General features: G+C 48.1%; 11 protein-coding genes across 11 annotated transcripts; 3 read left to right on the top strand and 8 right to left on the bottom strand. All coding sequences in view use genetic code 12, as the record gives it.

The window, feature by feature from the left end:
* Positions 1-351: 351 nt before the first annotated feature.
* On the bottom strand, positions 352-978 carry YRB1 (Ran GTPase-binding protein; the record flags this gene model as incomplete). The annotated part of the gene is made up of 1 exon (XM_025482727.1): positions 352-978. The coding sequence occupies one exon, from the start codon at positions 976-978 to the stop codon at positions 352-354; it is 627 nt and encodes a 208-aa protein (XP_025337670.1).
* Positions 979-1,179: 201 nt separating this feature from the next.
* On the bottom strand, positions 1,180-4,422 carry CRM1 (exportin; the record flags this gene model as incomplete). Its single annotated transcript, XM_025482728.1, has 1 exon — positions 1,180-4,422. The coding sequence occupies one exon, from the start codon at positions 4,420-4,422 to the stop codon at positions 1,180-1,182; it is 3,243 nt and encodes a 1,080-aa protein (XP_025337671.1).
* A 404-nt stretch (positions 4,423-4,826) lies between these two features.
* On the bottom strand, positions 4,827-5,834 carry MDH1 (malate dehydrogenase; the record flags this gene model as incomplete). The annotated part of the gene is made up of 1 exon (XM_025482729.1): positions 4,827-5,834. The coding sequence occupies one exon, from the start codon at positions 5,832-5,834 to the stop codon at positions 4,827-4,829; it is 1,008 nt and encodes a 335-aa protein (XP_025337672.1).
* A 2,014-nt stretch (positions 5,835-7,848) lies between these two features.
* NTH1 (alpha,alpha-trehalase NTH1) lies at positions 7,849-10,269 on the top strand (the record flags this gene model as incomplete). Its single annotated transcript, XM_025482730.1, has 1 exon — positions 7,849-10,269. One exon carries the CDS (start codon positions 7,849-7,851, stop codon positions 10,267-10,269), a length of 2,421 nt encoding a protein of 806 aa, XP_025337673.1.
* A 364-nt stretch (positions 10,270-10,633) lies between these two features.
* CXQ87_004286 (trans-hexaprenyltranstransferase) lies at positions 10,634-12,088 on the top strand (the record flags this gene model as incomplete). Its single annotated transcript, XM_025482731.1, has 1 exon — positions 10,634-12,088. One exon carries the CDS (start codon positions 10,634-10,636, stop codon positions 12,086-12,088), a length of 1,455 nt encoding a protein of 484 aa, XP_025337674.1.
* A 371-nt stretch (positions 12,089-12,459) lies between these two features.
* Positions 12,460-13,311, bottom strand: CXQ87_004287 (mitochondrial 54S ribosomal protein uL3m; the record flags this gene model as incomplete). The annotated part of the gene is made up of 1 exon (XM_025482732.1): positions 12,460-13,311. One exon carries the CDS (start codon positions 13,309-13,311, stop codon positions 12,460-12,462), a length of 852 nt encoding a protein of 283 aa, XP_025337675.1.
* Positions 13,312-13,486: 175 nt separating this feature from the next.
* MRPL6 (mitochondrial 54S ribosomal uL6m domain-containing protein) lies at positions 13,487-16,084 on the bottom strand (the record flags this gene model as incomplete). Its single annotated transcript, XM_025482733.1, has 2 exons — positions 13,487-14,181; positions 15,202-16,084. The coding sequence occupies 2 exons, from the start codon at positions 16,082-16,084 to the stop codon at positions 13,487-13,489; spliced, it is 1,578 nt and encodes a 525-aa protein (XP_025337676.1).
* A 1,102-nt stretch (positions 16,085-17,186) lies between these two features.
* CXQ87_004289 (snoRNA-binding rRNA-processing protein) lies at positions 17,187-17,738 on the top strand (the record flags this gene model as incomplete). Its single annotated transcript, XM_025482734.1, has 1 exon — positions 17,187-17,738. One exon carries the CDS (start codon positions 17,187-17,189, stop codon positions 17,736-17,738), a length of 552 nt encoding a protein of 183 aa, XP_025337677.1.
* Positions 17,739-17,816: 78 nt separating this feature from the next.
* Positions 17,817-19,921, bottom strand: CXQ87_004290 (uncharacterized protein; the record flags this gene model as incomplete). The annotated part of the gene is made up of 2 exons (XM_025482735.1): positions 17,817-18,110; positions 18,140-19,921. 2 exons carry the CDS (start codon positions 19,919-19,921, stop codon positions 17,817-17,819), a joined length of 2,076 nt encoding a protein of 691 aa, XP_025337678.1.
* A 421-nt stretch (positions 19,922-20,342) lies between these two features.
* On the bottom strand, positions 20,343-22,439 carry FRE10 (Fre10p; the record flags this gene model as incomplete). The annotated part of the gene is made up of 1 exon (XM_025482736.1): positions 20,343-22,439. The coding sequence occupies one exon, from the start codon at positions 22,437-22,439 to the stop codon at positions 20,343-20,345; it is 2,097 nt and encodes a 698-aa protein (XP_025337679.1).
* Positions 22,440-23,895: 1,456 nt separating this feature from the next.
* Positions 23,896-24,321, bottom strand: CXQ87_004292 (uncharacterized protein; the record flags this gene model as incomplete). Its single annotated transcript, XM_025482737.1, has 1 exon — positions 23,896-24,321. The coding sequence occupies one exon, from the start codon at positions 24,319-24,321 to the stop codon at positions 23,896-23,898; it is 426 nt and encodes a 141-aa protein (XP_025337680.1).
* Between the last annotated feature and the right edge of the window lie 176 nt (positions 24,322-24,497).

A 24,497-nucleotide genomic window follows, 5' to 3' on the forward strand; every position in this document is an offset into this window, starting at 1 on the left:
CATTGAATTTCAAAATTGAGAACGATTTGTATCGTTACATGGTACTACGCGTCTTGGACTACGTGAACCCACTACTTTTTCCTTGTTCTGCTGATAATATATTACTGTATAATTTTTGATATACTGACGAGTCATTCTCGTCAAAACGAATTTCTTTTATGAGATATTGTGATCCTTGCGTCTCCTGGAAGACAGCGAAAAGTATGTTTCTTCTTTGTAGAGTAGGGCTTGAGTCATGGTTGATCCTGGCCCATCTCATCAACACATACCACAACAACCTACGAAACCCTACAGCTCTTTTTCCGTAGCGTGAATTCTATGCATATCTTTTCAGCTTCCCCATTAGGCCGCTTATTTGGCCTCCTCCTTGGCCTTGTCGAAATGCTCCTTGAAGTTGTCAGCATTCTCCTTGTTGCCGAATCTAATGGCCAAGGTCTGGGCCTCAGGCTCGCCCTCAGAGACATCGGCAGCAACAGTGTAGACCCAGGATCTGTCAGAACCAATGTTGGCCTTCAATTCGTAGTCTGGCTGGATCAAGTGGTTGGCACAAATCTTCAATGTCTTGTCTCTTCTCATGACAATTCTGGTCTTGCCGCTGGTCTTGTGCTTCAAGAACTTCACGTCACCTGTACCTCTCTCCTTCCACTCCTTAGACTCACCGTGGAATCTGAACAACTTAGCACGCACCTTGTAGACGACATCCTCGTTCTCCTCGTTGGTCTTCACATCAACCTTCTCCAAGTGCACCAATGGCTCGAAGTGGACGTCAGCCTCCTCCTCATCGGCGGCATCGTCGTCGTCCTTCTTGTCAGACTTCTCCTCCTTCTTCTCCTCCTTCTTGTCTTCCTCCTTCAGCTCTTCCTTGTCGTCCTCTTTCTTCTCCTTCTTGGCACCGAACATGGAGAAGACGTTGGAAGTAGGCACGCCAGAGGATGCAGAGGTCTCTTCAACCTTTGGTTTAGTTTCTTCGGCAGACATTATTGTGTGTACCTAAACAGAGTGTTTGTGAATATGATCTATGGAAACTTTTTCCTTCACCTTCCATGTCGCGCGCACGACATACCTCCATCAACATTTCTACGCAGAGGCCGTTTACTTCTCAATTTAATATATTCCTTTGTAAAAGTTAATGGTGGAATTTTTTTTTTCCCTTGGTGAGTGTAGTATGAATTTTAATGATCAATCTTCCATGTCGGCCGGTTTGATCAATCCGGCAACCTTGAGATCCTTCTCTCTCTTGATTCTATTCTGTTCTTGCTTCTCAAGCTCCTTGTCTTCAGCGTAAAGGTAGTCGGTGGCATCTCCGCCAAACTCCTTGATTTGCACGAGGAAGTCTCTCAACGTGCCCTTGAATTTTTCGAGATCCTTGTATACGCCAGTCAACACGTTCAAGAAGTTGACGAGCTGCTCTCTCTGCAAATTCTCAAATGCCGACGACAAAGAGTTGCCCAAGTACTCCTTGAGGTATTGTGAGTTGGTAGTGCCCTCAGCAGCTTGTCCTGGAGGGTACAATGGGTCCTTGATGACGCCATCCTCGACGAGATGGAGAAGTTGAGCAAGAAGCTGTGCCTGGTAGTTGAAACCAGATTTGTGATCTGGTTGTGTCAACACATAGAATGTATCCGAAAGAATTTGGAAGTAGAAGTTCTCGTAGAAGACCTTGGTGAATGGTGTGCTACCGAGCTTTTCGACGTTTTCGATCAATTCTATCGTCAATGACAAACCATTCTCCTCGACTTCTCTGTTATTATGTCTCAAAGCCCAGAGGGATGCATTGATTAACAATTGGAAGGCCTCGCCCGAAAGCTGCAACAAAGCTTCGAAGCATTTAGAATTGATCTCCTTCAACAACTTATAGTACTCGACTCTATGCTCAGGGTACTCGACAAAATCGTTCTTGATCATATCAAGTGTGCATTCAAACACATTTTGAAGTATGAGGAAAACACCAGATGGAATCATGTGGCCCACCTTGGAAACCAATGCAGTCATACAATTCAAAACCTCAGCATCACGAGCATCAGGGACATTGCTCTTGTAGTCTCCCAACACGGCTGAAAACAATGGCTGGGAAAGATCGCGAACGATTTCATCCAAATTGTCTGCCTGATTAATGTAAGTCTCAATCATCTTCAAGATTTCCTTCTTGATGGTTCTCAAGCCTCTCACTTTTGGAGTTTTGGTGGCAATGACGCCCTCAGATGCAACTAGGTTTGAGATCATCTCACTGACAGCCTTGTACAAAGACAACATGTCAACATACATCAAGCCAAGCTGGGAGTAGAAACCAGGCCCCATGGCTTTACAGACAGCAACATTTGTCTTGATGATGTTAGCAATGATCTTCACATTCTCGCTGTCGACCAACAAAGTGGAGTCTTGTGCAGCTCTCTCTACGATAGCCTTCCAAGCGACATTTGGTAGAGCCATTAAGTCACTTAAAAGCTTATCACGAGAATCCTTTTGGGTCTGTGCACTGACGATGATACCACAGGCTTCGTAGAATGTGTGCACCTGTTGAGGCAGCAAGTCCTCAGTGATGGATTGTATGTTGCGGATGATCTCAACGATAAATGGCTCTGTCTCAGCTGGTTGCGTAACAACAAAATGTCTCTTACACTTTGTCGTTATCTTGATAAATGTATCACATGCCATATCTTGCACACCCTCATGGGACTCGTGCATAAACTCGAACAACTTGTTGACGACAGTCTTTAAGAACTTCCAGTGAGCCTTCAAGAACCTGGGGTATTGGCCAACAATGTACATGATGTTCGAGGCCACGACAGCCTTGTTATCTTTACCTCTCTTCAAATCAGTCAAGGACAACAAGTCCTTGATAACACCAACAAGGAAACGCTTTTCCATATCTTCATTCATCGTACCGGAGATGGAACCAATGGCCCAACACAAGGTATTGATGTTTTGCCACGACCACTCGCTTTCGTCGATTTGACGGGCAAGTTTCTCCTCCATAATATTTTGGGTATCCACAACATCTGAATGGGTCAAATACACGAGAACTTCTCTCATAGATTTGTACAACTGGATGGTGTCACTCTCCTTCACGAACTCTCTAACAATTTCACCCTCATCGTTCTCAACGATCAACACTTCCTCGGGTCTGACCATATTCTCAATCACCACCAATCTCAACTTGGAGAGGATGCCAGCGTACTTATGCTGTCTCAAGGGGAATCTAGCCAACACAGCTGGGTCTGGAGCACCATTTGAAGATGGACGTAACGAAGAGCCGTAGGAAAGCTGCATCAATGGACTCAACTCATTAGCAGGCAAGTTCTGGATCTCTTCGAACAAACCCTGGACGAAGCCAGTCCAGAAGTCCAAGCACGTTTTGAATAATTCACGCTCCTCAATTCTAGAGAGTTCAATAAGGTACTCCAATGAAATAAGGAGCAACTCTTTCAAGCCGTCAGCCAGTTCTAGGGCCTGAAGGTGGTTGTGCAAGAAAGTGCACAAGAACATGGCCAAGTCTTGCAAGAATGACTGGTCATCTGAGTTTGCCACCTGGTAGGACTTTTTGAGGGTAGTACCGGAGTTCAATGGCACAATCGTGACAATCTTCTCCATGGCGTTCTGGAAGAAGCCCACAAATTTCTCTTCGTTACCTGGAGACACCAAACTCGAAACTTCGGTCAAACACTTGAGAGTGATAGCTCTCGTATCAGCTGGGGCCAAGAACTTGTTGGTCAACAAATGCAAAAGGTCTGTCTCAAAGATGTAGTTCAACGGAATCCAATGAATGTATCTCAAGAGGGCATTAAGAGTGGCCACGATCAAAGAAACCTTGTTGGTCTTGTCTAAAATTTCGTAACACAATTTGAAAATTTGCTCAAACTCGGCCTTCAAACTCAACTTCAAGTTATTGGCCTTAGCTTGGGTCATGGACTCCTGGGAGAAGTCGAACACTTCCTCACTCATCAACTTCAAAATGATCATGTTGTTCTCACAAACGTTGAAGGACGAACGGGAGCTCATGACAATTTCAGGAATAAACTGTGGCCAGTTGTGTGGCCACTCCTGCTTCAAGACAGACACCAATGTCAAGTCAATTTTGTTGATGAGAGCTCTCTCGGTCTTGAAGATTTGCTCGTCATCACACAAGGCGATAATCATATCGACAATGAAGTTCCTGATGCCAACACGCTCAGTCTCAGGAATAGTCTTCCATCTGTACTGGATTAACTTGTTCAAGCAGGACAAAGCAATGTATTTGGATTGGGCATTTTTGGACAGCGAAAGAATGGCATCTGCTCGTTTCCAAGAGTCAGGGTTCTCCTGAAACTGGTTGAGCACGAGTTGTGCTTGTCGTTGGTCTGGGCCTGATTTGTAGAATGTTTCTACGACTTTGTCGAACAAGTCGAGGTCAAGATCCTTGGAGAAGTCTAGGATCCCCTCCATACTGTTAAACTTTTTTTGTATTCCGTAATTTGCCACAAGCTGTTGTTAGTATATTGTTTCATCAATCGCTTAGAAAACCATAACATGACAGTTCTATTGGTTGGAGGCGAATTCCGTGTTGGGTGACACTCGGAATTGCGCTGGATCTAAAAAACTAAATAAGAATTAATTGAACATACTTTTTATGGCGCAATGGTGCAAGGGATTGGGGATATACTCCTAAAGTATGGTCTTCGGATATGGAAACAAGATAGAAAACGATTTGAGAAGTCGTGCTCAGCACAAAAGTATGAAGGGGACACCAGATAGCCCGCAGGTGTGTATGCAGGCGATACTAGTGAACATATAGAGACAGGCTTACAGTGTGATTAGGCCAAAATGTATTTTATGTAATTTTGATGAGTTTACTTGGTGGCGAAAGCAACACCCTTCTCGATGTTCTTGGACAACTGGTCAATGGCAACTTCCAACAACTTCTTCTCCTCGTCGCTGGCCTTCTCCAAAACGTCGTACTGAACAGAGGCAATACCGTCCTTGCTCAACTTGACTGGGAGAGAGAAGAAGTCCAAGTTTTTCACCAACTTCTTGGCCTCAGCAGCACCCTTGATGGAGGAGTCCAAGTAGAGGAAAGTGCACTCGGTGACATCCTCACCGGCAGCAGCCTTCAAGAGAGACTCGGCCAAGCGGTAACCAGCGAAAGCCATGGACAAGGTGGCGGAGCCAGCACCATCCTTGGCCTTGACGACCTCGTCACCACCGAACTGGACACGGTGGATCAATTCCTTCTTCTGCTCAGCAGACAACTTGTCGTAGTGAGACTTAGCACCCTGGGAGTACAATGGCACAATGGTCTCGCCCGAGTGACCACCGACAACTCTGATCTCAAAGTCAGTTGGCTTGGTCTCGGATGGGTAGAGCTGGGAGATGAAGGTGTTAGCACGGACAATGTCCAAGGTGGTGACACCGAACAAACGAGCTGGGTCGAAAACACCCTTGGCCTTCAAGGTCTCAGCGACAATTGGCACGGTGGAGTTGACTGGGTTGGAGATGATCAACACGAAAGCCTTAGGGGCGTTCTCAGCGATACCCTCGGCCAAGCCCTTGACGATGGAGGCGTTGATGTTGAACAAGTCGTCTCTGGTCATACCAGGCTTTCTTGGGACACCAGCTGGGATGATGACAAGGTCAGAACCCTTGAGGGACTCAGCAAGAGCGGTCTTGTCCTCCTTGGAAGAAGGCAAGAAAGCCTTGGTGGCGGCGTCGGTGTTAATGTGAGACAAGTCAGCACCAACACCAGGGACATTGACAACGTCGAATAGAGACAATTCAGAGACCTGGGGGTTGAGCTTCAAAAGGAGGGACAAAGGCTGACCGATACCGCCGGCAGCACCGCAAACTGTGACTTTAACCATGATTTAAATAAGTGATTCGTTGGGAATTGAGTAAGAGGAAAAAAAAACCCTGAGGTCCGGGGTGCCTTATATAGGAGCGAGAAAACTGGGGAACCCGCGCCAGGTGCACATGGGAGGCTCCGGGCACCCGGACCGAGGAAAACCTGGATCCCGGGTTCTGCCGGGCTGGATCCAGTCGGATAATTTAGCACGATCCAGCTGTCAAAGCTTGGGGTGAAGGCAGGGAGAGAGGGAGGTGAAAGCTCGACAGGACTTGTCAGCAATTGGTGTCTTTTGATTGGCTGATTCAGTGTGGGGTGAGTCAATGAGGGTGTCGCGGCCAATTGAGTGGGCGATGCTGGAGAATTGACTTTTTCGATGTGTGAAATATAACGGTTTTGGCTGGCAGTGGGGCAGGTTGGGTTGCTAGTTTCTGCCTGGTTTACAGTGGCTGCGAAAGGTCTAAACCCGGGGTGCGACTGTGGTGTCTTTGAACGGGTGGATGGTTTGGTGTTTTGTTTTGATTTTGTTGGATGAATTGGATCAAAATTCAATATGGATTGAGTATGTGAATTATTTGATTTGAAAATTGCCCAATTGATGTTGAATGGTAGGACTAGTGCCACCCTGGGGTAGCTACTGCGAATACAGGATACCGGGCGGTGTAGCAGACATGATCCTGAGTTGTCCGGGCACAAACGGGCCAGAACGGAGAGAAATCCGAGTCGGCAGTTGTTGGTTCTGCTTTTCTTCTGACTTATGTTCAATGATTCTTGTAAAAGTTAATTATGAATAAGAAGCCGGAGTATGGGGCTGCAAGTTGGGCCCGGCTGCGAACCTAACGCCGGAAGGTGTCAAAACGGGATCGAAAACGCCGACCGGCGATAGCGTCAGGCACCCAATTTTACAGAAGTCAGTAGTGACAGAATTTCGAGTGGGGCTACGAACTCGAGGCAGGGCACCTTACTGTGCTCATTCTGATTCAATAGTTAAACTGAACTAGCGAATTCTTCAAGATATTGAATTGTTTGACTCCGTGATTTATGGATAAACATATAGGCCCGGTAGCGCTGAGGGTTCGCTTTCCAAGAAACCATCGAATAGGTATGTTCTGTACTCGTCGACCGTCATGACAGCTTCTACTCCCCTTTTGCCAACAAGAACTTACAAGCACAAGCGAAAACACGATTTTTCAAAATTCCTCCACAAAACCGTCACCAACCTAAAATCGCCAGCAAGTATCCAAATCAGTCTCCTCGCATCGGCGTCGACCTTGCAGCCTCACCCCAAGTACTCTCTCATTCTGCACAACACTCGTATTTTTACCAACGCAGGCCAAGCCAAACCACACAAAGAAACCCCAAAATCGCCCCACACATCAGCTCAACCCAATTTCCTTGGTTATCCAATCACCTTCGATTTCACAGTCCACTAGCCACATCCAATACGTGTGAGGCTCGGAAAAACTACCTGGTCCGGCTTCGCTCCGCCAAACGGAAGAACCCCACCCCCACGCCGCGTAAAGGTTATTTCAACAATTGGACAAAGAAAGGCTAAAAAGAAGCACGATGCCGTACCTGGGCTTCAGTGAGCGTCACGCTGGATGGAACATCCACCTTTAGAGATATATATCACGATTATCGGAGGAAAACAAAGAATGTTTTCTTCAAGAAACCAATCCTTCTTTCATCCTTCAGAAGGTGGAAACGCCCCGCAAGGCTTGCGGCGTTCGTATGGTCGCCAAGCAGTCTTTGAGACATTGCGAAAGCCGCAACCACGACGAGAACAGGGTACGAAAGACGTGGCAAAAGCAAACACAAAGGGGAAATTTTGACAATAATTCGAAAACGTTGACCACCCTTCAAATTAAAAAAAATCATCGGCCCGCTTTTTCCTCATTGCTTTCCGAATGCCGTTTCCTGCCCGGTGCATTCATGTCTGCTTTTTTCTGGGGCTGACTATCGCTACTTGCAGGCATCTGCGCACGCTACCCCATATAAAGCAGTACGAGATCTCATCGTCTAAAAAACATCCCATGAACAACCCTTTTAGAAGATCGTCCCAGCTGAGCGACGATGACCCCTTCGACGTCCCAGAGAACTACTACGGTGCCGACACCGATCCCGCCCAGGCGCCCAAGAACTCCCGTTTTGGCCGGGTCAGGACGTTTTCTGTGTTTGAATCAAAGACCAACCGTTTGAACATGTTGCTGCCTAACGCTTCCCAGTCTTCTACTGAGGACGGCTTGGATGACCAGCAATCTCTGGAATCCTCTCCGACGCCTCCTCCGCCTCGCGTGGACTCGCTCAGAAGAGGCCTGATTGTGCCTATCTACCACGATACCATCAGCACGGACTCCTTGGGTGGCACCACCAAACCCGTGGAGACTAGAGCTCCGCTTACTCAGCGTAGAGCGTCGCTTGACTCCTCCATCATGGCGCCAAAGAAGTTCTACATCAACGATATCGATTTGACCCTCAGGGAGCTCTTGCAGAACGAGGACACAGACCACAACTTCCAGATCACGATCGAGGACCTGGGGCCCAAGGTTTTGAACCTCGGAACGGTCAACTCCAACGGCTACAACCAGTTCGCCGTGAGGGGAAACTACCAGCTCTCCAACTTGCTTCAGGAGCTCACCATCGCCAAGCGGTTTGGCCGGAACCAGATGATCTTGGACGAGCAGCGTCTTTGCGAGAACCCCGTTCGCCGTATGAAACGTCTTATCCTGACCCAATTCTGGAGAGCTCTCACCAGAAAGATCACGAGGGAGAATATCGTGGATATGGCCAGAGACACCAAGATCGTGGAGGAGTACACCAACGAGAAGGGCGAACTCGTGAGAAATGCAGAGTCCGTGAGGTTGTATGTGCCCCACGACAGGCCTGACCAGTACAAGTACTTCAGCTCGATTAAGGAGGAGCACCCTGACATCACTTTGGACGTGCAATATCTCCCCAAGAAGATAGACGCTACTTACATCAAGTCGATCAACAAGAAGCCCGGCCTTTTGGCCTTGGAAGCGAAAACCGCCAAAGACGGCGAGCTACTCAACGAGCCTTACGTGGTTCCCGGTGGCAGATTCAACGAGCTTTACGGCTGGGACTCCTACATGATCGTGTTGGGTCTTCTCTTAGACGCCACTCCCGAAAACCAGACAAACTTGCAGTTGTCTCGCGGCATGACCGAGAACTTCATCTACGAAATCAACTACTACAACAAGATATTGAACGCAAACCGGTCGTACTACTTGGGCCGCTCGCAGCCACCCTTCTTGACCGACATGGCTCTTAGGGTCTTCGACAAGACGCTTGAGATCAACCCAGGAAGCAGCGAAGACGCCTTGGATTTCCTTGAGAGGGCCGCTATTGCCGCAATCAAGGAATATGAGACTGTCTGGTGCTGCACACCCCGTCTCGACGAACGCACTGGTCTCTCATGCTACCATCCTGAAGGTGAAGGTATTCCCCCAGAGACCGAGGCCTCCCATTTCAATGCCATTCTTGCACCATACGTGAAGAAGCATAACGTAACACAGTCAGAGTTCATCGAGATGTACAACAACAAAAAGATCGAGGAGCCTGTCTTGGACGAGTACTTCTTACATGATCGAGCAGTTCGTGAGTCGGGCCACGACACTTCCTACCGTTTGGAAGGCAAGGCAGCTTACTTGGCGACAGTTGACTTGAACTCTTTGATCTACAAGTACGAGGTGGACATTGCGCATATTATAGAAACCCACTTTGGCGGCAAGTTGCTTGATCCACGTACGGGTGAGACCAACACTACTGCTCAGTGGCAGGAGAGGGCAGCCCTTCGCCAGCAGAGAATGACCAAGTACTTGTGGAACGAGGATGATTCGATGTTCTACGACTACCACATCAAGGAGCAGCAGCAAAGCAAGTATGAGCTGGCCACCTGTTTCTGGCCGTTGTACTCTGGTGCTGCCACAGAGGCTCAAGCAGATAAACTTGTGCGTAACTCTCTCCACAAGTTCGAAGAAGACGGAGGACTTGTGTCTGGTACATTGCGTTCTCGTGGAGAGGTGAACATCGACAGACCCTCGCGGCAGTGGGACTATCCTTTCGGCTGGGCACCTCAGCAAATGTTGGCTTGGATTGGATTGACAAACTATAATTACAACGGCGCTGCTCGACGTCTTGCCTATCGTTGGCTCTACATGATGACTCGAGCATTTGTGGACTACAACGGTGTTGTTGTCGAGAAGTACAATGTGCTTGAAGGAGCCGTTCCCCATCGTGTTGATGCAGAGTACGGCAATCAGGGAGCTGACTTCAAAGGTGTCGCTACAGAAGGTTTTGGCTGGGTCAATGCCAGTTACCTCTTTGGTCTCACCTTCATGAACTTGCAGGCACAAAGAAGTCTCGGTGCATTGATCCCTCCCGATGTTTTCTTCAAGAACCTCACCGAGTCCCAGAAAGAGCTCTACACATAAGGGCTTGGAAGGCCCATGAGCTGGAAATTTAGAGCTCTCTACATAATCATGCTTCGCTTTGTGAAGTACATAAAGTTTATCCGCGGATGCTGTGCGGCCGACGCACAATGATATAGTTGTCGACGTATAAACAGTTTTTTCGAAGCGCCGTAGCGTTGTCTCATTACATCATCGCGGTTATACTAGCACGACTATATCCGCAGACAGCTGCCTCGTACTAGTAACAGCAAGTAAACACCCGTACACCAGCAACGTTGAATTCTAGCAGCCCATGATTTTGCAGCACCAGTAAACTAGCAGCAGCAGCAGCAGTGGGCCAACGTCACTCTTTCACCAGGCACTCCCCATATATAATAGACAGCCCATGACCTCGTTGCTCAAAAGCCTGTTTCTCAGAAACAGGGCCGTGCATTGGCACCTGCTCCAACGAGCAGCCACGAGATCCAACTCAACAACCAACACCTTCAACACTGCCGTGGAAGCAGCGGAAAAGCTCGTGCAGCCAACAAAAGACAAGTCGTTTAATGACCCCTTTTCCATAGTCAGCCACGAAATGTCGTCGTTGGCCAAGCTGATAGCCAGTTTGATCGGCTCGGGCCACTCGACTCTCAACAGAGTCAGCAGCTACTACTTTGAGGCTGAGGGCAAGAACGTCCGCCCGCTTGTGGTGCTTTTGCTTTCTAAAGCCTTGCTGAATATCCCTGTGGAGGAGCGCAACAGGATCAGAATTGACTCCCAAGATGTCACAGACCAACCCGTATACCCCGGAACACCCCAAGGCACCGTGATAGCCGGAAATTCCGTGAACCAGCTGATTTCCCCCTTGGCCGTTTTGCATGGAATCAATCCTAAGGTCATTTTGGACCCTTTGCTGAAGCCCATGGACCAGCTTCCTCTGATGGATGCTGCTAATGGCATTTTGCCCAAGCAGAGACGTTTGGCTGAAATCGTGGAGATGATCCACACGGCCTCTTTGCTCCATGACGATGTTATTGATCTTTCGGACGCCCGCAGAGGCCGTCCCAGCGGCAATATTGCGTTCACAAACAAAATGGCTGTTTTGGCAGGCGACTTCCTTTTGGGCCGAGCCTCGGTCGCCATTGCTCGTTTGCGTAATCCAGAGGTGATTGAGTTGTTGTCAACGACGATTGCCAACTTGGTGGAGGGCGAGTTCATGCAGTTGAAAAACACTGTTATCAGCGGCGATGAGTCGATCAATAACGACGGTGAGATCAAGGACGTTCCTGAGCCTACAGGCAAGGTGCCTGTTGAGCAGCACAACTACCGCGTGGAAAAGCCCCAGGAGGTTGACCACGAGGTGAACGTGGACGCTGCTTTTGAGTACTACTTGCACAAGACTTACCTCAAGACTGCTTCGTTGATGTCGAAGCTGTCGAGAGCCGCTGCTGTGTTGAGCGGTGCTCAGGACGATATTATCGAAAACTGCTATGAATACGGCCGTAACTTGGGCTTGTGTTTCCAGGTTGTGGACGACATGTTGGACTACACCTCAAGCAATAGTGCGATTGGCAAGCCGAGCCAGGCTGACTTGAAGTTGGGTTTGGCCACGGCACCTATCTTGTTTGCATGGAGAGAGGAGCCTAAGCTTGGCGAGCTTATTGCCAGAAAATTTGCCGAGCCCGGTGATGTTGATATCGCTCGTAGGGCTGTGGATAGATACGGAGGATTGGAGAAAACCAGGGCCATGGCCCAGGACTACTGCACGCGGGCTCTTACCAACCTTAGAAATTTGCCTGAATCGGACGCCAGAAGCGCCTTGGAGTTCTTGACGAACTCCGTCTTGACCAGAACAAAATAACCCAGTACATAGCATATAGACGGACACTGGCTGCAAAATGGCAAAACAAGTAAACGTGATTTATATCATGTGACTTGGAGGTGTTACCCGGTCGCACCTCTGCCACTATATAAGCAAGCGCACTCCCATCTCAAAAAGGCTGTCGCCAGAAGATCAGTTTCAAAGTCGTACATGGTTCTTGCCTTTTACCAGAGCCATCCGGGAACTGTCTTTGCTAATGGTGTACTTTTATTTTTTGGAACCTCCTATCAAACCAAATCAATTTTTGATTGGTTTTTTCTTCTGGTGTGTTCTCTGAGGACAGAGACCTCATCAGAAGTTACCTACACTGCAATTTCTCTTTCCTGTGACCAATGCTATTTACAAACTATCTACGTGCTCTCCTTCTGCTTCAAGCGAAGCATCGACTCGCCATACAACTTCTTGGAGTCGGCGATCTTCACAAAGCTGCCGTTGGCTCCGGGCACTTGGCCCTTGACAACCAAAATGCCGTTGTCACCGTCAGCATGCAACACCTCTAGGTTTTGGGAAACACAGCTCTTTCCACCCATGCGTCCCGCCATCTTCTTGCCTGGCAAAACACGACCAGGGTCTTGTGTAGGACCCATGGAACCAGCGGATCTGTGTGCCAAAGAAACACCGTGAGTGGCCGCAAGACCCTTGAAACCGTGTCTCTTCATAACACCAGCAAAACCTTTACCCTTTGTGGTGCTCTTAATATCCACAAGCTGGCCAACGGCGAAGTAGTTGGCTGTGAGTTCCACACCAGGCTCGATGAGACCCTCGTCGGTTCTCACTCTGAACTCACCGTAGTTGGCTTTCGTCGTGACGCCTGCCTCATTGCAGATTTTGATTTCATGCTTCGTGACGTTTTTTATTTTGTCCTTCTGACCGAGGAGCACAGACAGGTAGCCGTCTTTGGCGACGGTCTTATTGGCAATCACCTCACAAGAGTCGATCTCAAGAACCGTGGCAGCGTATTGCACTCCGGTTTTCGTGAACCAAGAGATCATACCTCTTTTGATACCCAACATTCCTGGTCTTGCCAAAAGTGCTTTTCTCTCATTGGCAGCCTCTAAGGAATGGTTGATTCTAGATGGGGTGGTTCTCACATGGGGAACAGAGTGGAGTGACGGTATTTGTGCAGCGTTTCTGAAAGCCACGACTGACCTGACACTACCAGGGGCCCTCTTAGCTGCTAGGTTCCATAGAACTCCGGCCATTTTTGTCTTTTTTGAGGGGCCTTCAGACTATGTCTATGGTAGTAGTCTCTAGTCTCACCAAAATTTTCAGTACACAGGGGGTTCACGCACGACCTATCAGAGACAGCCTGAACGTTGTACATGGCTCTACAGAATTTTCCGATGAATGCTATTGTATTTACAGGGGGAAGACCGACTATTTGATCTTCTTTTGCTTGAGTTTGATCGTCTCGTCATCAACATAGAGACCCTTACCCTTATATGGCTCAGGCTTCTTGAACTCTCTGATTCGGGCTGCAAACAACTTGACCTGTTGCTTGTCAATGCCCTCAATTAGAAGACGTGCTGGCGACGGCAAGGATGCTTTCAAGTCGCTTGGCACCTTGTATCTGGGTGTGTATGGGTATCCCACTTTCAAGCCCACAACCTGGGAGCCGTTCTCTTCTTCTAAAAGAGCTCTGTAACCAACACCCACAAACTTGACGATGGCTAAGTGGCCCTCGGACGTGCCGATGACGTTGTTATGCACGATAGCTCTTGATGTTCCCCACATGGATCTCTGGACCTTGTCGGTTGGATCTTCAACCAGGACAGTGATTAGCTCACCGTCTTGCTTCACTTTCACAAAGCTGGGTACAAGAGTTCTCAAGACACCTTTAGGTCCCTTGACGACGATATTCTGATCTAGCATGAATCTCTGTTTACCCTTGGTGAATGATTTGCAGAACTCTGGAGGGATCTGTTCTGTGGAAACCTCCACGCCCTCGACCAAGCGCACAGGCGAGACACCCACAAAGGAAAATTGTGGCCTGCTGGTGGAGAACAGCCTTATGCTCCTGGCCAACATGTTCCACCTGTTCAACATCTTGTGCACTTTGAAGGTGTGAGATTCTGAAAATTTTGATGGTGTAGCGTACACACCTGTACACCAATACGTCTGGGGCACCATACACTGAAGATATTGTTGTGGATTTCGATTCAAATGTTGTAGTGGAGTGGGTAGTCATCAATGACACACAATGAGCTATTTAGATGAGGCTTGGATTCTTCATTTGTCAAAACTGACCTAGTGGTGTGGCAGAAAGTAGATCATGATGTATTTTGCAGCCATTCGCGATCACTTCCAACCACAGGGAGTATGGGTACTCAAAGAGATCAACTTCTATCAATATCTGAAGGAACCGTAAATCATGCGAATTTAAGTGACTTGAAGGTGGTGGCACCATTCAAAGGCATGTGTCAGTCCCAGAAAGTTCACCAATAATCTACCCTTCAAGGAGTAACTCCGTGAGAGGTCCCGTTCACGGCAAAGCTCAAATTTTTTCAAATGATTTGGGAGTTTGCCTTCAAAAAATTTCTCTGGCAACGTGAATCTACGGTTATTCGAATTGCCAGCAACAGCCACCTTAAAGTCGCTCCATCGAATCGACGGTAAGTTCCGCTTATTAACCAAGATTGTCTCCTCCGACAACTTGCTGTCTCCGTAATTCCCCTCGATCAATGTGATCATAGAATGTTCAAATCGGATTGTTGTGTCTTCCACAGGTCGATAAGTGCTGGCTTCTTTGAAGCCCTGTGCAACCATAAGTGTAACTTTGACAATTTCAGATAGCTCTATTCCCGGGCTAACGATAGCCACGGAAGTACACTCCAATGACTGGTGGAAATGCTTATGCCTATTGAGTACCACTCGAAACGAAAGGGGAATGTCTCTTTCACCAAAACGAAATGTCGGATACGGAAATGTTCTCTTGCGTAGCAGAATTGGATGTGAAGAGTTTGCTTCAATTATTTGACCATCCACTACAATGCATGTAGCAGCATGTGGCTTATCAGAGCTGGTACCGGTCCCAAAAGTAGGTGAGTCAATGATTCTGGTCTCCCAGCAAGGCTTCATTTTTCTTTCGAAACTCGTTGATTCAGAAGAGCCCTTCAACCACATCTGACACTTAGCCGCTGGGTTTTCTAAGGTGGTTTTGCCATCTTCTTCACATTGTGAAGTTTTCGACTTGTAAGTCCTATCAGCAGATAGAATAACGCATCCCTTTTCACCACTTCGGTGCAACAGAAAGGCGTACCGTTGGAACTTTCCTGTGAATCCGTCTGCTCCCAAACGGCTGAACGACAGCAAACCATCGGAAGTCGCCTCAATTCTTTGAAGATCGTCCATGAAAAATCTGCGTTTGGAAAATTCGTCGCCATAATCGCCCAAATAACCCGAAAGGGACTGATGTACGTTTTTTTCGCTCATCCGTATGAACTTTTTCACTGCCATGTGAAGCTCGATAAACGCAGTTGCCTTGAAAGTGGGAATCTGTTCGCTGGAGATCGTCAATGTGACGTTTAGGCCATATGTTCTGGTGAAGTCCCCGGTAAAAAACGTGGGACCCACTTTTGGAATCACACAATTGTACATCGTATGGGGTACCATGATTTTCCCGTTCAGCGGGTCGATCGCCAAGGAGACATCCTTCTCTGACAACACCAAACCCTCGATGTCTGTGAGTTCAAAGTCCCTGTTAGGCACACATCTGAATTCTTGTAATTCAACACGGATATTGGTCAAATAAAGTGGCTCCTTAAGCTTGTTCGACCTTTTCCCACCAATAAATTGTAAGCTCAACGGAAGGAATCTTGCTACGTGCATCCCAGGAACAACAATACGAGCGTACGCTTCTTGTCGAAACCACGTAGCTTGCTCAAACTCGGCTTTGAATTCAAGTCTTCCAAAGCTTGTATCATGAGTCGAGCCCATGTCCATTTCGGACCCAGATCCATACAACTGATGGGACATTGGGAACTTTGGACCTGGAAACAATTCTCGCTTACTCCCATCAGCTAAAAAGCATTTCCCAACTACAGGCATTGGCATTTCAAGATCTGACCAGTCAAAGGTGTGGTATGTGTAAGTTACTTCGAAAACAAGCATCGTGCTGTCTGGATTTGGCCCTTTACCAAAAGAGGTGACGCCATTCTTCTTTCCAAAATGTTCGATATGAACATTCAGCTGAGGGTGTTCGGCCATGTCAAGGCTCTTTAGAACAAGCTCAGTAACCTGATGGTGCTCGTCTCGAATCAAGAAGCCCACTGTCCGGAACGAAAAGACATTGTTGTCTACAGCCTTCACCAAGCTATCCAACAGACGTGTGTAGTTTGTTCGAAGGTTCCGGAATTGATAAATTGTGCTCAACTTCTGTCGAGGGGCCTCATGATGAGGTTTAGCTCTGCGACTTAGGAAGTTCATCAAGAAAGCGTTCTTGTCTCACTCTGGCTAAGAAATCAATGGAGATAATATAAACTGGTTATTAAAAAGATCTTTCTATGTCATCGTTTGTAATACTTACGACCGCATGACCTCTTGGTATCGAATACGGTAGGCAGTGCCGAATGAGGCAGGTTTGGCCTAGTTAGTCGTGTGTGCGGTGTGAGAAATAATTAATTTTTTGGAAATCGGGAAAGGTAGTTGATGAATAAGGAAGGTGTTGCTCGGGAATAAATAGCAGCTTGGAGAGTGGTGTGCGACAGGGTAGAGTCTTTATTCAATGGGTTCAACATTGCAGATGGGTTTCCTCCAGTCCAACTTGGAAAACATTATTGAAGTATCTTTAGGAGATTGTCCTCGATAAATCGTCAATATTTAAGCAGCCCAAAGTGGTCACATCTCACTTCCCCAGATAGAAGTGGCATGGGGTGGACTACGTCATTGAGGCGAAAGTAATCCAAGTATCGTAACCCATTGTCCTAATAATAATTTCAAAATTTATAGAATGCAAATCTACAAAAAAAAAGCAGCCGTGCTTCGGGGTTTTGGAATTTGCAACCGTTGTGTACTGCATGGTACCCTACTGCTTAAAAAAGTCAATGCTCATCGATTTGGTTCACATCTTCAATCCACAATGGTCAGAAAACTTAAGCATCATGAGCAGAAATTGCTTAAGAAAGTTGACTTTCTCAACTGGAAACTGGACCAGGGTCACAGAGACACCACTGTTATGGCCCAATACCAAATCAGCAATAGAGAAGACTACCACAAGTACAACAAGATCTGTGGTGATATCAGAAAGATAGCTCACAAACTCTCCTTGCTACAACCCACGGACCCTTATAGAATCAAGCATGAGCAGCTTTTGCTCGAAAAATTATACAATATGGGCATTTTGGCCACAAAGTCGAAGATCTCAGACCTAGAAAATAAGGTTTCTGTGAGTGCCTTTTGCAGAAGACGTATTGGTGTGGTGATGTGTCGCCTTCGAATGGCCCAAAATATGAAAGATGCCAACCTTTTCGTTGAGCAAGGCCACGTGAGAGTTGGTCCTAACGTCATCACCGACCCGGCCTACTTGGTCACCAGAAACTTGGAGGACTACCTCACCTGGGTTGACAGCTCCAAGATCAAGAAGAACTTGCTCAAGTACAAGAACAAGATCGACGATTACGACTTGGCCTAAGGGCGGTGCCGGTTTATTTCTTTTTGATGACTATGTAATAGTCCATCTATGTATATTAACTAATCAATGCATTTACGTTTAAAAGTTGGTGTTCATCATCCTTCTCACCGCACTTTTACGGTTGCCAGGAATCAAGTCATCATGCGACTGCTGGTAGTCGTTAAGGTAGTTTGGCTGGGATGGTTGCTTAGGCAAGGAACCAGCCGGCTTGAATTTTCTTTGAGATTTGAATTCGTCGACTGGGTTCATGAGCGAGACTGAGGTTCTCGACAATTGGTGAGGGGATGGTGTGGGTCCGCCCTCCTCGCGAATAGTTGGTGGCATTTCGCTCGTGGGCGACCGTAAAGTAGTGAAAGAACCATTCTGAGTCAACTGAGGTGATGATCCTGCGCTTGATTCACCAAGGGATGTGCCCTACCCTTACCTCTAGGCTGGTAGTCAGTGAATGTCTCGATGGTGGAGCGGCGAATCTCCGAGGCACTTGGAAGCGACTTCAATGGGGGAAGTTCTGCTGGAGGAGGTGGCTGAAACTGCTCCGCTGGAAGCTGAACGTATGGATGCAGCAGGAATTGCTGATGAGGCATATTATACTGCTGAGGCTGTTGAGCGTCTTCAGCGAAGATTGGCGCCTCGTCGTAGATGGAGGACGTTGTCGTCTTACGCTTGTCGTATTGGGTGTCACCCTTCAACTGGTCGTTGATTTGCAAATGATCAATGTCGATCTTAGGCAATGGCTGGCTAGCATCGGCCTGGAAAGCACCATCTTCACCAACGGTAGTATTTGTACGCGTCGAATTGGAGCGGTCAAAGTAGACCTTGTAAACGGATTTCATTCTGGCTAGCTCTTCCGCTTGCGCTGGGTCCAAGTCTTCACGTTCTTGCGTGTCACCTTCACCCTCGTCATCACTGACATTCTTGAGTAAATCAAATGCAGACAATCTAGGAGATCGGGAAATGTTAGTTTTGGGGTCCATCGAACTGTTTGGCGTTGGATCAAGAGTGGGCTGCTCAGAATTGTCCTCATGAGACGCGTCATATGTGGTGTTTTGGGTTGGCTCTTCGGTTTCGAAAGTCTCGTTTTGCTCTTCGAAAGGCGACCTTACGAAAATAGCAGGCGCCACTTGGCGAGGCTCCTCATCTTCGTGCTCAGACTCGTGCTGTTCCGGCTCATCCTCATGTTCAGTCTCCTCAGCTTCCCGCGATGCAGTTTCTGGCTCCTCGTACTCGTCAGAAATGATTTTTCTCGTGTCTACGGGCTCCTCGTGGTTCGTTTCGAGGAATGGGCCTCTCGAATCACTGGCATCAGCAAAATCGTCGGAGGATGTGGTCGCATTGTCCTGCCTTTTGCGAGGCGATGCATGGGCTGATAATGTTTGATTGATGGGCAAGTCGTCTTCGTTTTCGTATTCCACCGTGAAATCGTGGTCGCTCAGCTTGGATGTATCGTTGGTGTCGTCGCTGACTTCCTCCTTGGTGTTGAAGTACTCGTTAGCGCTGAGCGAGGCGACCGAGTGGTTTGGAAGATTTTTGTAGTCCTCCTTCGTGAGTTTGCCGACGGGCGCCTCCTTTTCAGCCACGGTTTCTTGCTCATAGCGCAAGTTCAGTTTTTGAGGCAGAGTGTTGGTGCTCTCGCCTGGGGTGGTGGGGTTGTGGCGCAACAGGGACCTTCTAAATGTGGGAACGCGGTGGTCCACCAGGTGACGTGCAAACTCTTCCAAAGACGCCTTGGACAGCGTGTTGTGGTGGTAGGGCAAAACAAAGCCGTCAACAGGCGTGTCGTCGCCGGCGTTTCTGGTGGATACGGAGCCGACCTCCGTTGTTTTGTGATTGGAGGCAGAGTCCATGTGCTTGGAGTATGGCCTCACAGAGAAGCGGTTGTCAAACGGATCGTCCTTCGCGTATGGAGGGAAATCAGGGAGAGCAGTAGCATCTCCATTTTCATCGAAATCGGGGTCATGTTCCAAGGACTCTTTCTTGTTTTTGCGGTACCTCCACCACATCAAGAGACCAAGAGCAGCGAAAACAACCACCACGGGTATACCAATTCCCAACCCAACTTCAAGCCCAGTAGTGGAAACAGGCTTCTCACAGGAGTTACTTTTTGAATTTTTGCAAGGATCACCGGAGGCCAGGGAGCTCAGACTGGAGGAGGCCCTCTTGTCCAAGATCGTGGGGGTGGCCATGTCAATTTGTTTATTTGAAGCGAACGAAAGGCACGAAGCCGGTAAAGAAGAAATGAGTAGTCTGGTCTCGGTGGGTATTTTTTCCTTGATCCGAATCAGCGTGTCGCGCTGCGTGCACGGATTGGGCGGAAAAGCGCCCTGCGGCGAGAACGCCAATCGTAAACGGTGCCCAAAAGAAAGAATTTAGATTTAAGGTTCAAAAATGGTGCCGAAACGACTGTCAATTAAGGTGAATTTACCACTAGGGTTCTGGATATAGGCTATCTATGGGCCTATGGCACTCTCTACTGGATGATTGCAACTGTTCTGTGCACTTTGTTTATTGACAGCGCGCCTCGCCTAGGCGCCCATTTGGCTGCGAACGCCCAGACGCTCTGGACAATAGATACGTCTTTGGTGACAGGTCTCGCGAAAATTTAATTTACCATGTCTGCATCTGGTCGTAGAAATCCACTCTTTTGCCCTCGGGCAAGTTTCCAGCAATAACCTTTCTCAGGTAGTCAACAAGCGAACCGTGACCACAAGCAACAAACGCAACGGCGCCGTGAGCCTCTGAAATGTCGTCCTTGATGAGGCCTTCCACATCGGGGCGTCCTTCTCTGAACTCCACAAATGAAAATTGGCTGCGAATTGCTGCAGCCACATCCACATCCTCACCTTCACTCTTCTTTTCCTCGCTCGCCGTGTCGTCGAAAGACTGAACAAACGATGAGCCAAGATTCTCCTCAGGACGTGTCACGTAAACAATGGGTTGCACAGTGGTGTCCTTCAAACGCTGCAACTCCTCGTAAAACCACTCAATCAGGGTCCAGTGACGGATCATCCAGTACAATTTGATTCTCTGGTTACCTTGACGCTTGCTAAGGTCCCAGGCGCCAGAGTACAAGCCTGGAATACCACGACCTCCAGCAAGGAAAATGACGTCCTGGTAGTGCTGCAAAGGCGCCTTGTGGCCATATGGACCTTCCACGGAACACTTGATTCTGGCCTTACGCTCAGGCTGCAGGCTCAAGTATTGACACAAGCTGCTCAGCATGCCTCCCTTGACCTTGATGTAGAAAGTGATTGTCTGCTCCTCCACCACAGAGTCAAGCACTGTGAATGGGTGAGATTGCCAGAAACAGTTGGAGCGGAAGAAGTAGATGAAGCAGTGGGCCATTGGGAATGGCTTCCAGTACTTGTTACGTGGAATCTTCACTTTCAAGTTCTCGTCGTCAAACAATTGTACCTCGGCGGTCTTGACACCAAACCAAGCGAGTCTGCAGAGTCTAGCAAACTTGTCAAAAGCCCAAATAGCAGTGGCAGCGTACATGTACTGCTGGAAAGCGTGGTCGGCAATATGGATCCATGTACCTGCAATGAACAAGATGGCCAAAATGTTGTGTGAAAGAACAAAGAACTCGTAGTTCTTTTGACGGATGAACGAAAGCGAGTGGGCCATCATAAGAGCACCGGCAATGGTTGCAACATAACCCAACTTCATGTACATTTCCGCGTTACGTCTCACGTACTTGCCAGCACCCACACCATTGAGGGTCATACCGACAGCGTGAACAATGATGACAATGAAGAGGATTCTGGCGTACCACTGGTGAATAAGGTTGAATCTCGAGTAAGACCAGCCAGAAATGTACTCCATGAAGTTGTTTCTACCGGCAAACAAAACCAACTGGGGAACCATGTAGATGGCAATGACACCAGTTCTGTCGGCAATTTTTCTACCCATCTCGACTTCCTTCTTTGGCCAGATAGGGTTAGGAACATCATGCTGGAAGTTGGCCACATTAAATGCCACGCACAAGATGAACCAAATAAATATTAGGATCGTCTCCAATCTAGTTGGAATCACGTATTGGATAGCTTTGAGAAGGGTAGCATGCTCGCTGACCTTCCCGTTGAACAATCCTGGCAAGGTGATGTATCTTCTGTAGGTGTTGGAGACCTTGCCGTTCAACGAGTGGACAAAGCCTGGGAATGCAAACTTGGCAAGTCTACAGAGACCAGCAATGACAACAACCACACCCCAGTAGGCAAGAAGAACCCAACTGTAGTAGTGAGCGTAGTTGTAGTTGTAGTAACGGTGCAAGACAGAGTGGTAAGCACCGTCAATCTTCTTCTGAGAAATCTTCACAGGCAAACTGAACAATTTGGTCTTGTTGAAACCGGGAACAGCGGATGTGTTTGTGACCAAGTAGCTGGTAGCGTTGTCATATGCATCCCACAACTGCTCCTCAGTCAATTTGTACTTAGAACAGCCTTCCAAGAAGACACCAACAGCCTTAGGGTTTGGCATTTGCTTTAAACAGTGGGCCATCGAACCCAAAGCAGGCTGGTTGTCAACGTTACAGTAGGCAGCCTTATCTTTCTTACCATAAAGTGTGACAGTCTTACCGAGAATGGTGTCGCAGGCGTCAACGGTAAGCTGGTTTTTGTGGTAAATCATAAATCCATCGGAAGATGCAGATGCCGTGGCTGCTGTCACACAGACGGCGGCGAAAAGTTTGGTCAAACACACCATTACCTATAAGGAACCAAAACCGAGCCAATCAATCTAAGGAAAAAAAAAAAGAGCGGAAGCAGAGCAGGCTTTGCTTTAATATATGAACGCCTTCGGAAAGGCTTGAGAAAGGATTATGCACTTGGGCGTGGCTTTATCCAGCTGAATCTGACAAAAGCTGGTGCCCAATTTTGCAACTGCAGTTCGCCAGTGCGAGAGTACAGGATATTCTGCATCCACGATGCATGAATAGGTTTCATTTGGTGTGCCTCAAGCTGTACGAGGCTCTGCTGCAGTACAGCAGCTGTCAGTTCCTAATTTCGCTCGCTGACAGGACGCGCCAAGAAAAAAAAAAAAGTACCAAAAGCTGTCAGTTTATCTGTCAATCAACGTTCAAATTCGAAAACTCATTCAGCAATCGGCCTTGGGCTTTGTCGACTAGGGACGATCGGGATCTCCCTGCAAGCGAATGCCATGGGGATAAATCCGCTGGATATTTGTGAAGATTTTTCGCAGATTTTGTGCCGTACGTTGTCGCCCAGATTCATCAGATAATCGATGCCATAGCCATAGCGCCGCATCGACACAAAGTAGGTGCTTCTGACATACGCAACAAAGGCATCTCTAACCCGTCAGTGTGTCAACAACAGCGTGGCACTTTCTTGGCAAAGGTAACTGGTACATGAATTCATGCTGGGGACATGGAACACGGAGCCTGTGATTGGAGCATTTGCTTTATAGCTTCGGCGGCATTACAAAGTGCGCGAGGGGTGGCTCTTTCGCAAAATGTTAGTCGGTTCGGGCAAACCCCCCATTGTCGGAGCACAAACTTCATTGGTCGGTGCCGCATGGGACTCGTATTGCGATACGTTTGTCAAAACCGCTGATCGGTCTACAGAACACTGCTTGCTGCAGCGCGGAAGATTTCCATATTGTGCTGTGACTTCAACATTGAGGCGGACCGTTTTCAACGCACAAAAGTATCTTCCTGAACCACTATGCCTCCCCAACCCCTCGGCCCCTAGATTGTAAAGATACCATGTATCTTGACGCCACAAACCCTCACATCGGCGTTGTACTTCAGGATGCCGAGAGACGCTCTCTCTTTCTGTAGGAGGCTTATGCTCCAACATTCCGCCGTATTGAGACGGCTGCGATAGGCTCCCAGACTGACAGTAATGCAGGTATCCTTGTCTTGTACTCGATATTTTAGCCCACCTTGCAGGCTTCCAGCACGCCCATGGAGGCTGCATGCTCCTGTTGATTGACATCTGCGTTATTGTCCTGTCGATCAGCCGCCAAATCCCTGGATGCTGAGAGGCTGGATTCAGCTCCGGCGCTAGCCAGCGCATAAGCCGAAATGGCACCACATTTATCAGCATGCTATTTGGCGATTTGCGGTTCATTTCTAAGCCTTTCATCTCCGCATGCGAGGGGCATCATCCTGGCCGGTTGCATACTGTCGTCTGCCTCTGTCTCATGTAATGTTCATTGATTTGAGTTGGGCTTCTAGTTCGAGATCGGCTTCTGTGAGGTAATCTTCGAGCTCTTCCTCATACTGTTCGGGGTCCTGGGGATGCCCACTTTCCTGATAGTGCTGCTCCTGCTCCTCATCTACCAAAGTATCCACATCGACCTGAAAAGCTTCAGCTTGTTGTTGAAGTCGTTTTTGGTAGTCCTCGTCGCTTTCTCTGCTGTGCCTTTCCTCCCTTTGTTGTCGAAGCCTTTCCTGGCGCTTACTCTCTCGAATCTGCTGCTGATTGTTCACCACCTTGGTCTTCAGTAGTGGCGAGGACATTGGATGATATAGAGCATTGCCACGCTCCTTCTGTGCCTGAGCCATGTCCTCTGTGGCCAGACCGCCTCGTAGCGGCAGCGAGTTCCACTGATTCATGACTAGCATTGAGGTTCTGGGGGCTTCTTATGATGGATTGGTCTTGCTACTCGCACGTGATAGCAGTAACCTATTCCGGTGACTTTAATAGCTCAAGCGCGTCAGCGGGACGAAGCTATAAGCGATTCTTCTATGCGTAAGCGAATTTAATTTCTTCCTGGACCGTGCTTCTGCTTAGGTCTCGT

The sequence above is a fragment of the Candidozyma duobushaemuli genome (genome assembly GCF_002926085.2).
Source record: "Candidozyma duobushaemuli strain B09383 chromosome Unknown E_B09383, whole genome shotgun sequence".
Classification (NCBI taxonomy): domain Eukaryota; kingdom Fungi; phylum Ascomycota; class Pichiomycetes; order Serinales; family Metschnikowiaceae; genus Candidozyma; species Candidozyma duobushaemuli.